At 35.3% G+C, this 14,862-nt stretch overlaps 1 protein-coding gene across 6 annotated transcripts in view; it reads left to right on the forward strand.

The window, feature by feature from the left end:
• Positions 1 to 14,862, forward strand: part of LOC110627290 (suppressor of RPS4-RLD 1) — a 30,614-nt gene that overhangs the window by 601 nt on the left and 15,151 nt on the right. For 3 of the 6 annotated variants that reach the window (XM_021773548.2, XM_043948749.1, XM_021773547.2), the window contains exons 3-21: positions 1,789 to 2,606; positions 2,715 to 2,759; positions 2,985 to 3,086; positions 3,177 to 3,257; positions 3,651 to 3,720; positions 4,110 to 4,210; positions 4,332 to 4,439; positions 4,828 to 4,898; positions 5,027 to 5,083; positions 7,579 to 7,687; positions 7,783 to 7,863; positions 8,380 to 8,466; positions 8,746 to 8,952; positions 9,852 to 10,180; positions 10,905 to 10,991; positions 11,061 to 11,160; positions 11,883 to 11,974; positions 12,071 to 12,109; positions 12,233 to 12,323. In XM_021773548.2, the coding sequence (XP_021629240.1) occupies positions 1,789 to 2,606; positions 2,715 to 2,759; positions 2,985 to 3,086; positions 3,177 to 3,257; positions 3,651 to 3,720; positions 4,110 to 4,210; positions 4,332 to 4,439; positions 4,828 to 4,898; positions 5,027 to 5,083; positions 7,579 to 7,687; positions 7,783 to 7,863; positions 8,380 to 8,466; positions 8,746 to 8,952; positions 9,852 to 10,180; positions 10,905 to 10,991; positions 11,061 to 11,160; positions 11,883 to 11,974; positions 12,071 to 12,109; positions 12,233 to 12,323 (2,675 nt within the window). Of the gene's footprint in view, positions 1 to 1,788; positions 2,607 to 2,714; positions 2,760 to 2,984; positions 3,087 to 3,176; positions 3,258 to 3,650; positions 3,721 to 4,109; positions 4,211 to 4,331; positions 4,440 to 4,827; positions 4,899 to 5,026; positions 5,084 to 7,578; positions 7,688 to 7,782; positions 7,864 to 8,379; positions 8,467 to 8,745; positions 8,953 to 9,851; positions 10,181 to 10,904; positions 10,992 to 11,060; positions 11,161 to 11,882; positions 11,975 to 12,070; positions 12,110 to 12,232; positions 12,332 to 14,862 lie in introns of all 6 variants that reach the window. The other 3 variants (XM_021773550.2, XM_043948748.1, XM_021773549.2) reach the window with 2 other exon arrangements.

Consider the following 14,862-nt stretch of genomic DNA (forward strand, 5'->3'; position numbering starts at 1 on the left):
ACTGCAGTCATTGGACTTCAAAATAATGAGCTTGAGGCAATTCAGTTGTGTGCTTTGTTCCAGTTTGGACAATTAGTCTGTACTGAACACTGTGATGCTGATTAAACTCTGAAACGAGGTGTTAGACTTGCATAAGTAGCCATTTCTGAGACATCTGTATGATACACTGCTCTTGCAATGACCCTAATAGTTACGTGATGGATCAGTTGTATTATATGATAGAAATATTAGCGAGTAACAATTTGGGTGTATGCAACATCCTTTTTCCTGTAATTGGGAACAGAAAACTGCATGTCGTTTTTCCTCAGTCAAAATGCACTTCTGTGTTTTGTTTTTCCCCCTCTTCTTTTTTCTGTATGTATTTCTGGATTCATCACGTTGACAACTTATATTTCTTTCTTGATCTCTTGTAGGGTCAAGTTTGCTATTGTTGTCTTGCTTATTGCCTGTATTTAGGTGACCTTATATTTGAAGTATTAACACAGAATGAAGAAACTGAAAATGGTTGAAGCTGCTGTTTTATAGCATCTGTGGCGTGTATTTATTTCTGTTGCTACTTGCTAGTTTGTTAGTAATTTGATAAGGTTTGTTAGGAAGACAATTATTCTGTTGTAACTTCTCTCAATCATGCTGCCAACTTTCAATTCTTGTATATAAAGGCTTCTCTGCTGAATGGAGAAAAGCAAGTTACAGTTTCATTTTGTTGCCTCAGTAGTCATTTCTAATAGATACTACGGCATTAGTATTATGTAGGAGAAAATTGAATACTTCAGAGGCTCATTTGAATGCACCACCAGATTAGATAATGCAATAGCTAAAATTCTGAAAGTTGAGGGGGATCTTAAACTGATTCAGTTTTCAATTTGCTGTTTAGTTTATCCAATAATATGTTGGTTTCAATTAAATTAGGACTTAATATCACCAAACTAAATAATCGAGGGATTGAGTATCAAAAACCTGAAAAATTTAGGAGCTTATTTCTGGGTTTTGCCCATTTTCCTATCCATCTTAAACATTGAAAGTTGAATTAGTACTTTTTGCATGTGGTCACAAACTTTCTTACAAGTTTCAACAAGAAAGTTGGTTACATGTTTCAACAAGAAAACTATATTATTATCTATGTTTGTTGCCCATGAAATCAAATAATAGCCATTATGTAACATAACAGCCGGTGCGTAACGGGATTTTGAGGGGCTGTTACCTGGTTCACAATTATTTATAGGTCTCTCGTGATTTGCAAGTGTAACGGCCATTTCATAACGGCAAGCCGTTACGGACCATTATGTAACTGTAATGGCTATTACAAATAATTCACCCTTTCAAAATTTTTTATTATCTACATGATTATTTTAGCTATTAATTAATTAATGATAATAATATTTAACAATGATATTGTAGTCTTTATTTGACATGTTATGCTTATCATATAGTTGTATATCTTAATTCCACTTGTATCTACTAAGATTTATTCATTTTATAAACTTTGCAAATTTTAAAAAATATTTGCATAGTTCCAGGCCATTACCTTATATTATAGCTGTTATAGGCATTTTTCTGTTACCTGCAATCATGATTGCGAATGTGGCTGCGACCGCGATTTAAAACCATATTCCCAACAGCTGATAATAAAGTTAGATTGTCTTGCCATTTGCTCTTAAATGTACATTGCTATATTGAGGATAAAAATTGCTCTTGTTTAGGTCAAAGTGAGATGCAGAATGAATGGGTCTCAGATTTGGGGCTTGAGGGTTTTCTCCTGACCTTGGCTCTCTGATTTTTGTCATCTAGGTCGTGCATTTTCATCTTTGGGAAGGAAAGATGATGCTCTTCTGGTGTGGGAACAAGGTTATGAACATGCTTTGCATCAGTCTGCTGATCTGAAACAATTGTTGGAACTCGAAGAGCTTATTAAGCTTGCAAAGCAAGACAAAAATAATAGCCGTGAAAACCATGTAACAGAATCTAGATCATCTAAAAATCTATCAGAATCTGGACATAATAACAATAGCAAATCAAGTGAAACCTCTAAGAAACAGATCAGTGAGCCTGAGGATGCATCTGATATCTGCAGCAAGTTTGGAAATAATGCTGAACGACTCAATGGGATAAGTGACAAAACTGGAGGGAAGTCACCAATGCCTGTAGCTGAATCGGAACCTTGTATGAATGGAAAATCATATGAAAGTTATATGAATAACCACAAATTAGGTGATACCCCCAAATTACGTACCGAGTCAAGAGATGCATCTGACATCTGCTGCAAGTCTTGGGATAATTTTGGCATGCAAAATGACTTGAGTGAAAAAGCTGAAGGGTGCAAAAAGGATGATAGAGCGATGGGTGGAGCTCATAAACATGATAAACTAAGTTATGATTCTGACTTTTGTAATAACTTGATCAAAACATCAGATCTGTCAAGTAATTTACCTATGCTATCTAGTAGCTCTGGTGATACAAGTGAAGTTCGCAGTAAATCCAGCAATAAAACTGAGATACCTAATGAAGGAGGTGATGAAGCCAAGAGAAATAAAAAGTTCTGTGTAACTAGGATTTCAAAGACCAAGTCCATAACTGTAGATTTTCGACTGTCAAGGGGTATAGCACAGGTGTGGATTGCCTTGTTAGATTTTGCTAAGAAGTCTACTCTTGCTTGTTATAGCATCAATTTTTTAAGTCTTGCATTCTGTTTCAGACCACAAACTGCCCTTTTGCAGGTTAATGAAGGGAAATATGCTTCTGCCATATCTATCTTTGATCAGGTAAATTGCTGTCATTCTAACATTGTGGCATTTTGACGGTTTTCTATCTTGTGGGTATGTGTCTATACCTTCCTGTTATGTTTTATTTGGTGCATTTTTTTGAGTCTTTTACACAAAAGTTAGGGGTTGGGCATCTTGTTCCAGGTTTTTTTCTGAAAGTCCAGGTTTATTTGTTAAACTTGGTTTATTTTTATTTTTTATTTTTAAAATTTTTTTCTTATGCAGATATTAAGGGAAGATCCGACATATCCTGAGGCATTAATAGGTAGAGGAACAGCATTTGCCTTCCAAAGAGAACTAGAATCTGCTATTGCTGATTTTTCCAAGGTATTTATATTTTCAATGCCATAAAAAGTAGGTAAATAAGAAATGATATCGGTTTCTACTTATAAGTGCTTTACATGATTGATATCTTAGGCTATTGAATCAAATCCATTAGCTGGTGAGGCGTGGAAGCGAAGGGGGCAGGCCCGAGCTGCCTTAGGGGAATCTGTAGGGGTGAGAATCTTGAAATATTCATTAAAGATTGGAGTCTTTATTACCCAAACGAAGAAATTGTAATTTAATTACATTGCCTATCATAGAGAAATGTGCTTTCTTTTCTTCCTGTTTGTTTCACCTTTCTTTTCATATATAAAAACTGATGTTTGGTCAATTTTATATTTTATGGGGAAAGAAGAATGCATTAAACATTCTGCAAAGCATATCTCACATGGATCTGTGCCTGTGTTCATGAATATACAATTGAATGTTTTAGTATTTTTCTTACCTTTTTCTTTCAGTTTTGTCCTTTTATTTCTTTTTCATTTAATTGACTGACTGCAAGTTCTTAGTTCTCATGATTCCACCAATACTTTTGCTTTTGTCATAACTTGTGTTTCCTCTTCATAGCAGGCCATTCAAGATTTGACTAAGGCATTGGAATTTGAACCAAATTCAGCAGATATATTGCATGAAAGGGGTAACTCTTAAATCTAGATTCTAGTCTTTTCATTTTATTTAAATATTTAATCAACTTCACTGATCTGATATGAATGCCATTCATTTCCGCTTCATCTGTCCCTTAATCGGTTTAACTGCCCATCTTGTCAGAAATACTTCTATCTGGGGAATGGGGATTATATTGGAAATCCTGTTGATGGTTATATGCATCTTTGTAGTATTTTGGTGTGAAAAGTAGTGGAACTGTTCTTGTTAAAAGTGACATTGTAGTATCCTACCACAGCTTGGAGATGTGATCCAATCAATGTACTCATGGCAACAATAAAATTTTGTTATGCACTGAAATAATGCAACGACTGCTCTTTGGCAACGGCAAACAAGTGATCTATATAATTTTTAATTATGCAGGAATTGTTAATTTCAAGTTTAAGGATTTTGATGCTGCAGTTGAAGATTTATCAGCATGCGTGAAGCTTGATGAGGATAACAAATCTGCCTACACATATTTAGTCAGTCCTGAATGTCCAATACTCTACTCATTTTATTTTATTTTTTTAAATTTTGCATTTTAGTTTGCCTTTGATGTTTGTACAATTATGCTTGGACTGAATATATATATTGAATTAATAGGGTCTGGCATTATCTTCAATCGGTGAGTATAAAAAGGCTGAGGAGGCACATTTGAAATCTATCGAACTTGATCGGAGTTTCCTTGAGGGATGGGCTCATCTAACCCAGGTAACTTTTCAAACAGTTCAACTGATCTCTTCAAGGGAAAACCATGATTTATTCATATTATTGTTATAATCCTATTCATATCAATAGATTAAATTTATAATGAATAATGTATCATAAAGATTTCCTTCTCTCAAAAGTTGGAAAATTGTTGAAGATTCATGTTGCTTCATTCCTCAATCTAGCTGGATAAAACATAGAATGGGTAGGTTAACCTTTTACCTTGTATTTCAAGTTGTAGGGTAACAGCCATATATGATGTTTGAACACTTGATGCCTTAACAAGCTTCCCTTCATAACAGTTAAATGCACATTGTTTTGTCAGTATGCCTAATTTCTTCTATCAAGAAGTATTTACTTACTGTAGCTGTAATGCTTGTACTGTTGGCAGTTCTACCAAGATTTAGCAATCTCGACAAAAGCTTTGGAATGTCTTCAAAAGGTTCTCCAAATTGACATGAGGTAGTAGGTGTCAGTCTGCACAATTTTTCAGTCTTGTTTGGAATATGTAATATTGAATTTGTGGCATCTGATTGCAATTGTGTTATACAACCGTGCCACATGAATTAGTATTCTTATGCGTTTAATAGGTTTGCAAAAGCTTATCATTTGCGTGGGCTACTGCTTCATGGGATGGGAGAGCATAGGTATGTTCTGTCAAATTATTTATTTTCTATAAATGGTTTATTTTGGGTGACTATTGTGTACCCTTGCTGATTTTGCCATCATTTTATGTAAGTCCATTTCTCTATTTTCATTGATTTTGCTGTCATTTTATGTAAGTCCATTTCTCTGTTTTCATCAATTGTTCAATTCTTCTTCCTTTACCATTTTGTGCTTTTTAATTTCATTGTCATAGGATATTTGTGGTGTTGGGAAAATCCAGGAAGAATGATTAATGGAAAATCATACTTACTGTGTATTTGTATTTTAAAAGGGTTAATTTGAGATTATGGAACATAGAAAATTGTAGTTAGAATTGACCTTATGTCCAAATTACATGGGTTTTGATTAGACAATATATGCCATTAAATGGACAAAAGGTCAATTTACCTCTCGTCTTGGCAATAAGGTTCAATTAAAATGCAAAAGTTGCGGCAATTAATTAGAATCTGAAAATGGCAAATTGGCAACTTGCCCCAAATTCTCGCATGTGCAATGCAGGAAGGACAAATATGATTGACATTTTACAATTTCCTCAAAATTTATGAAAAAATAATAATTGTTCTCTCTCTCTCTCTCTCTGTGCTCTATATTCTCTCTCCTCTTTCTTACCCATTCAATCTATTTGAATTCCCTCCAGAAAATAAGATAAAAGTTCATCAATTAATTTCTCTCTCCCAATCAGTCAATCTCACCTTGAATTAAAGATCAAAATAATAAATCTAACAAATATTCAACATTCCATAACAACACACACACGCACACACACTTATATAACTTTTTGAAAATATCTTCCTTGGAATTTTTTTAATGAAATTCTAGAAAAGAGATGAGAATTTATTACTTTCATAAAACATTAGGACTAAATAGTAATTTATTTGTGGCTTATAGTGTAATTTCTCTTTCAATTTTTTGGGCCTAATGCACCTGCTATGCATTTTGTGGCAAATTGACTTAATTTTGCAATTTCAGGATCTAATGACCCAACTTTTGTGTTTTCTCTTAAATTGGAGTTTGCTGCCTGTATGAGAGGGAAAATTAGATCTTATTCTGCCATTCAACTATTATGCCATGGATGCATATAGTTTTGCCAAACAATTGAATTTTCATCTTGAAACCAAATATCTGCAGCTTAAATCGCTAAACTTAATTATTCTGCATAGTGCTGGATTTTTTTACTTAACTTTATTAAAGTCTATCATCTAAATTGGCAAAATGCCTTGAATCCTTAAGGCCTAGTCATATGAGCTTAGGCCTTTAAATTTGACCTATTTGGCATAGCATGTATCTCAAATTTTACTTCGGAGAAATATCTAATTATTTTATTTCTTCTAATGGATTATGTATGAGTTGGAATACGGCTTGTGGGTACCACATCTGTGCACAAGAAAATCAAAGGGTATACAAGTTAAATGCAAACCAAAACAAAACAGGGAGTCTAGTCGCAAGCCCAATTCAATGTTGAGGCATGTTTATTTGTTGATCCACACTCTTTGGTACATATTTCTCAACATGGTATTGGTGTTATAGCTGTTGGGCCCAGTGGTTGGAGGTTTGGGACTTGAAAGCATGTAGGTTGAGCCTCAAGGAGCTAGACCTGTTAGTTGAGCTAGACTGAGGTGGATCCATGGGCCCGCCAGAATGAGCTAGACCTTAGTTACCACATATTGCCAATTGACAACTGGGCCTTTGAAGCTTGAGTGAAAACTTGTTGTACTTGAGGGGAAGTGTTGGAACATGGCTTATTGGAACAAGTCCTGCATCCATGATGTACAACTACAAGATAATTAAAGGCTATACAAGTTCATGGCAAACCAAACAAATTGGCTTAGGCCATTTTGGTGATGGGGAGCCCAGTTTCTCCCCCAATTCAACATGGAGGCTTGCTTGTTTGTTTATCCACACTCATGGCTTTGACTCTCAGCAATATGAATATGCTAACATATGCCCCACTCATTTTTGTGGCTATGGATCAACTTTGAATGAAGAAAAAGAAATATAATGTTTGGGAAGATCAATACAATCCTGAAGAAAAAGAAATATAATGTTTGGAGAAGATCAATCCTGAGTTATAAAGACACAACAAATGGATGGCAAAATGTATAAGTTGCAGAATGGGGGCAAAAATAAAGGACAGATTTACCCACATGAAGCATATGGGTGCTAGAGTGGTTCTTAGTTGTGCAGTTTTTTATGTCACTGTTATTAATTTCTGCCTCTTTTTCCAATTAAAGGGGCAAGTGCATGGGCAGAAATGTCTTCTCTTTTTTGGAATATGCTTGCGATAAATTTCCCAATATGCTATTACTAGGTTCCATTGAAATTAAAGTGATTTTTGTGCAATAATTTCTGTGTAAGAAAATTTTGAATTTTACTCTCCAATTTTTCATTTTTGATTGTTACTTCTTCTTCAGCATGTCATTTCCTAACTAGCTGGTTTGACATATCTAAGTAACTGGTCAACTACTTGCTATTGCAGGAAGGCTATCAAGGATTTATCAATTGGCTTGAGTATTGAAAACTCAAACATTGAATGCTTGTATTTACGAGCTTCCTGCTATCATGCTATTGGAGAATATGGAGAGGCGGTAACAAGTTATTCTTGAAAATCATTTTTTTTATTAGTTGCACCTTCATCCACAATTGTATTTCTATTTTCATTACTTGTATGTGATGGTCACAGGTGAAAGATTATGATGCAACACTAGATATGGAACTAGACTCGATGGAGAAGTTTGTGCTTCAATGCTTAGCCTTTTATCAGGTTTGGTTTGACCCAGAATATTTTAACTTTTTGAAGATTTATCACATTTTTCTTGTTTTCCCAAATATACATCTTATCTAGATGTTCAAGTACACAGGAGTTAGAAATCTGTATGTTGATGGATATATAAAATTTTGACAGAATCTATATGTGGAAACAGTATATAAACTTTTAACATGCATTTAGATATTTCTGCTTGTGTTGTGCTTTACTGTTGGTAACTTTGTTGGATATTATAAGATAGGCCTGATTGCATAAAGTATAAGAAGTTCCTTGATTGAATTGAAAAAAAAAAAAGAAGTTTCTGATAGAATTTTAGAAGAATGCCAAAATTCTGAGATTTTTATGCAAGCCAATAGGATACAGCTATCCAACCTTTTTTGTAATATAATAGTTAACTTAGCAATTTATAGATTTACAGTGCTGTAGACAAATGAGAAAACAGTCCTTATTTGAGCTTAAGGACTGAGCTGGCTATTATAGATAGGTATCTAAGATTATTTGTATCTTTTTCAGAAGGAGCTTGCTTTGTATACAGCTTCTAAAATTGGCAGTGAGTTTTGCTGGTTTGATATTGATGGAGATATTGATCCTCTCTTCAAGGTAAGTTAATAAGGCATTTATTAAAAAAAAAAATACACCAATTCCACTCGTGCATTGGGAATTATTCAATGTCCAGCTTGAAATTCTTAAACATCTTTTTATATTTGCAAGAGCTGAACTATGACCTTAAACAGGCTTCTCTTTCATAAATAATCACATGATTAAATATGAAATCATTTATTGTATGAGATAGTCGAAGAATGATGCTCGAGGAACTTATTTTCAGTTGCATGTTTCACTTGCATTATTATGATGCATGCATCATAATGGAATTTGCAGGAGTACTGGTGCAAAAGATTGCATCCCAAAAATGTGTGTGAAAAGGTTTTCCGACAACCTCCTCTTCGTGATTCTCTGAAAAGGGGCAGGCTGAGGAAGCAGGATTTTGCCATCAGTAAGCAGAAGACTGCTCTTCTAGTTGCTGCTGATTCAATTGGCAAGAAGATTCAATATGATTGTCCTGGCTTTTTACCCAACAGGCGTCAGGTAATTGATTTTGAGGGAAAAAACCTAGTCTTCGTGCTCCTCCCTGTATCTTGTACTCTTTTTTCATGTTTTCAGTTAAAATTTTGCTTTTCTCAATTCAAGGGTTATTTTTATGTCTTGTTTTCAAATGGAATCTGACCAATGCTATCTTGCGTATCTGCTTCCATCTTCTAAATGCCTCATGTGGATTCTGAACAGAAAACTGATGCTGTTTTGATTATTTAGTCACTTCAAACAAAGGATAAGTTGGCCTCTGGTAAAATTTACTATGACAATGAGTATTTATATTGGTATGGAGAAGGCAATTCCTGTTCCCTACCCTAACAAGGCAATTCCTGTTCCCTACCCTAACTTAACCTTTATTGGTCTTTAAACAACAGAGGAAATTCCCAGGAATATTTAAGCTAGTGTTCTTACTGTCTAGTCTACGTCATATGCGCAATTCAACAGATAAGGAAACAGTTCACTCATTCAGCAGATCTTTTGCGAAAGAAGCATCTAGTGACCATGATTTTCCCAATCTTAGGCAGTTTCAGTTTTCATGTTCCTCCAGTTGCTTCCCTGGCAGAAAATGCCCTTCATGAGCATAGCCCAGCAAAAGATTTAATATCTCCTACTTAAAATCCATTTAAGATTTTAAAAAATAGAAACACCTTATTGTAATGCAAGTATTGTCATCTATATTATTAGTACAATGTTAGAAGCAAGAACATTCTAACCAACTGATCCTTGTGTCTGCAATGAACTGACCTGGGATTTATATTATTGGTGGATATTCTGCTGGGTTGGTTAAAGTCCCACCTGATTTTGCTTCATAAACTGTGTGTAAGTGGACTTAATTTTGCTCTAACATTACAGTTTGTATATATTAACACCGATACTCCTCTGTTATGCTTCAGCATCGTATGGCAGGATTAGCTGCTTTTGAAATTGCACAAAAGGTTTCAAAAGCATGGCGTTCTTTGCAAGCTGAATGGAAACATTCTAATAAAAGCACGGCAAAATATGGCAAGAGAACTCGGAGAAGAATTAACATGCCCAGTCAGAATAGAGGTGGTGCTGGTTGTAGTTCAAGCGGTTTCTCAGATTCATCAACTTCTTATGGAATTGCTGAAGATAAAACATCTGGTCGCTATATGATGTCATGGCAAGATGTTTACTCTGTGGCTGTCAGATGGAGACAAATTTCTGAACCTTGTGACCCAGTTGTGTGGGTTAACAAGTTAAGGTATGCAACTTCATGCTATTAACTCTTGCCCATCGAATGATAAATCATGTTAGCGGTATGTTACATGCAATATTCATACATATTTGCAGTATATATAGTTTAAAGTATGTTCCTATTATTTGCTTTAAAATGTCTCAAATTGTAATTTCTGAACCCCTTAATCCAGTTGTTGTGTGGATTAAGTGTTTAACAAGGTATTCCAACCTCATGCTATTAACTCTTTCTCATCAAAATGAATAGAACATGTTAGCATTGAAATATGCCATATGCAACATTCATACATGATCATGATTTGAATAGTTTCACTATGTTCTTATTATTTGCTTTAGAGTTGTCTCAAATTCTGTGGTTTAGTTACCTTAGTTCTTTTCATTTTGTTGATAATGTAACATCAAGGATGCATTTTTTCTTCTCTTGTTAAATCACCAAGTCATTCTTGGAATATTTATGATACTTCTACTACCAGTTAAAATCAATCAGTTCAGCTAACACTCTCTCCAGTAATTGCATACTGAGCAGTCTAGGCCTGGATTTGACCTATCAAATTCTGGATATTGTTTAACCTTGCAATTCTAAGCCCCAATCTAGCCTCTAGAATGTCTGACTGGCGGTGTTTGGATGAATTTGTATGAATTCAGTGGTTTCTGATGAATGATCTATAACTGACTCATTTCCTTTATCCAATTTTTCCTTCTTGCATGAATTTGGCGCCTTTATGATTCAGTGAAGAGTTCAACTCTGGATTTGGGTCTCACACACCATTGATTCTTGGACAAGCAAAAGTTGTTCGCTACTATCCGAATTATGAAAGGTGACAACCTTGTTTGATTCTGTTCTACAATCAGTGTTTTAAAATGTTCATCAGTTGTTAATTCTGCAGAACATTAAATGCTGCGAAGACCATCATGAAAGAAAAAATGTTTGTGCAAAACAAAGCTGATGAAAGTATTGATATATCCAAAGATGAGAAATTACAAGATGTGAGTGCATAAATTCTCTGTTCTGATTTGTATCTTCCTCTATAAATTCTCTGTTTTGATTTAGAGAGTCTGTTGCTCTGCTATGATCTCTGAGATTGGAGAATCTTTTATTTTTTGCAATGTGGTATGTGGATGCGTAAGTCAAATCAATAATGAAGAGATCGGCATGTTGCTTAACAGTGTTGTTGTGGTTCATGGTTGGCCCCATGTGAGTGTTACATACTATAGAAAAAGGTATAGAAATAAGAAGGCAGTTGAGAGTTGGTTTGGAAGTGGCGGGAAAGGTTGTTATAGGCAGTTATTCTTTTGTAACAGTAACAGTAGCTCTAAACTGCTATATGATTTGAGAAGAGCCTTGTGTGAGATTTCATCAAAATAATATCTCACTCTCTCAATTCTCTCTTTCTTGATCCCTATCTCTCTTCTCTCTCCCTATTCTCTCTCTATCTTCTCTTCTCATCTATTCTTCTCATTTCTCTGTTAGGGTAACTAGAACCCTGGCAATGAGGCATTTTGTTCTTTTTTTTCTTTTTAAGTATTATAATAATAAATTAATAATTTTTGTGGTCTATTAAATAAATATGATCCATATTCTATTAATATGCTATTATTCCTTTTAGATAATGATCAAATTTTGCCCAACTTATCATTTTTTTAAACTTCTGATTTCTAATTAAAAAAGGTTCAATTATATGGCTAAATTTTGATAATGGGACATACAGATAATGGATGCAAAAACCTGTTCTGATCTTTACAAAGTGGTTGGTGAGGACTTCTGGTTGGCTACATGGTGCAACAGTACTGCAATCGAGGGGTAATTTTCCTTTCAATTTTAAAAATAAAATGGAGTGATATTCTATATGAAGTTTCTCATGATAACATCATTCCTGGTTGTTTACATTCCTTTCAGGAAGCGGCTTGAAGGTACAAGGATTACCCTAGTGAAGATGTAAGTTTGCTTTCCCTAATTGTTTTTAAATTTTATTTTCCCCTTATTCTTTATTTTATTTCTTTATTATATGCATTCTTGTGCAACTCTCTTTCTGGCTGGCTAAATAATTGATTGTTTCAGGGGTGAGCATGGATATGACTTTGCCATTAGAACACCATGCACGCCTTCTAGATGGGATGAGTATGATGCAGAATTGGCAATGGCATGGGAAGTAAGTTGGTGAAGTTCTCAACTTTTGAAATTATCCAATATCTGTTAGCCAAACTTCATCTCAATTTGCTAATTGAGTTGAAAGTTCATTTCAGTTTGGTTCTATATTTATCTTAGACATAATATTTTTTGCTGTGTTTAAAATCAGACAAAACACCAACAGAAATCACCATTCATAAAGGAGAAAAAGCTGCTCTGTGTGCGTTTCCATTGAGATGTTGGTCTGTTTTTGTTAGTATCTTTTTAGAACTTTTTTCCACTCTTATCTGTTAAGCCAAGTGAATAATTTTCCACTTCAAATGTGATAACTTAAAGTGTCATGGTATAGAGACACCCAGGTACTGTACTAAAAGTTTCTTAGATAATCCATATAGGTTCGACTTTATCTCTTACCAATTAACATGATATCCAATAATAAAATTTGATAGAGGTTGTGTTATGGAAGCGTTCGTGGGTAAGCACTACAACAAGTGCTCCAAACAGAATTAGAAGTCCATCAGCAGTAGAAGTTTATCTTTTTAGATTAAGAGATCTATCTCTATCTGAATTTATTAAGTAGTTAGATTAGATTTTATCTTTATCTTATTAGCCAGACAAGTAACCAAGTTCAAATTAAACTCTGCTTGTATCTGATTAGCTATCTGCATTGTAAGCCTCACTATAAAAGGGGATTATTACTAATGAATAAAATAAATAAGCAGAAAGTATTTACCAAATTCTTCCAAGATCTGGAGCTCTCTAAGGTATCCGAGCTCCCTCCATTGAGTTTGTTAAATTTGGGCCAGACTTAACTCACACCAAAAGCTAGCTCAATGAGAGGAGTGTCTATGGCTCATATAAGAAGCATATTATCCCTTTCCACAATCAATGTGGGATTCAACACCCCCTCACGCCCAGAATTTTACTGGTGCATGAAATATTTCTAGGAGGCTCAACATTGGATGGAGAGCCTCTGATACCATGTTAAATTTGGGTCATGCCTAATTCACTCCAAAAGCTAGCTTATGGGGAGGAGTGCCTATGGTCCATATACGGGGTACATTACCCCTTTTCCACAATCGATGTGGGATTCAACAAAGCTCTCATACTCCATCATAGGTTCCACTCGAAGAGAAGGGAATCGTAATAAAGGCAAGATCACAACCGAAGGCAGTTCTCTTACCCGTAAGCCCGTGACGCGATCCTTAATTAGAGAATTTAACAAATTGGTATCAGAGCCAGTTGTCATGGGAGACCAAAGAGAGGAGCTACGATCAATGCTACAGGAATCCCAAGCTTTGAATGAAGCCAGATTCGCTCAGATGGAAGCCCAGTTGAACTTGTCCAAACAACTGCAAGAATTATTGGCAGTATCTAATAGGAGCCGAGGCAAGAAGCCAATAACCAGCAGCAGTAGTCAACCGACTTCTGTTAACAAACCTGACATAAGGATTTGTAGGTACAAGGGCAGGGGTGATTCCCAAATATACAAAGCTCGATTTTTCTCAATATGATGGAAGCGGTGATCCACTGATTTGGTTACATAGATATTATCAGTTTTTCTTAAATCAATATCTTTCTTAAATCAAAACACACCTGAAGAAGATAAGGTCAAGTTGGCAGTTTTCCACATGTTAGGGGAAGCACAATTATGGGTGTACATGCTAGAACAGGAATATCCAGCTCTGTCTTGGAATGATTTCAAGGAGCTTTGCAACATGCGTTTCAGCCCTCTCCTTCGAAACAATCTGTTAGGGGAATTAGTCAACTTAAAGCAATTTGGATCCATGGAGGATTACCAACAACAATTTCAAAACTTGTTGGCCGGAGCAAAAATGGTGAGAATGGACCAGCAAGTAGATTTATTTATTGCTGGCTTAACTAAAAGTATTTGCCTTGAGGTGGAAATGCAATGCCCTTAAAACTTAGCTACAACCATGAATTGGGTCCGGACATTTGAGAAAAAACAACAATTGAGCAAAGCAAGATCTTACCAACCTTGTTATTGGGTCAGTCCGAAACCCCCCGCCATAGCGACATCTTCATCAGTTAAACAACTTTCAATTCCTAGTAACTCTATGCAATAGTCTAGCACAAGCGGTGTCACACCACCTTTCATAAAAAAATTAAGTAGAGTAGAGATGGCAGAGAAGGGTAAAAGAGCTTTGTTATAATTGTGATGAAACATACTCCTTTGGACACTAATGCAAGAAGCTGTTTTGAGTTGAGCTGGAAGAGGATGCAGCAGAGTAGTCTCTAGAATTGGTATCGGATGAGCCTGCAATTTCCTTACATGCTATTTCTGGATTAAAAAAATTCACAAACTATGCAGTTAATAGCTGAGATTAGGGGCTGTCCAATTACAATACTAGTCGACTCGATAGCACACATTATTTCATAAGTCAGGTTGCTGCCCAACGACTTAAGTTGTTGATTCAACCTCATGCTGGATTGCAGGTAGCGGTAGCCAATGTAGAGAAGGTTCCAAATACTGGGTTGTGTGTTGAACAGTGAACAATTTCCATTAGATGGTTTGTTCACCTTCCATTAGATGGTTTTGA

Source organism: Manihot esculenta, chromosome 12, assembly GCF_001659605.2.
Source record: "Manihot esculenta cultivar AM560-2 chromosome 12, M.esculenta_v8, whole genome shotgun sequence".
NCBI classification, from domain to species: Eukaryota; Viridiplantae; Streptophyta; class Magnoliopsida; order Malpighiales; family Euphorbiaceae; genus Manihot; species Manihot esculenta.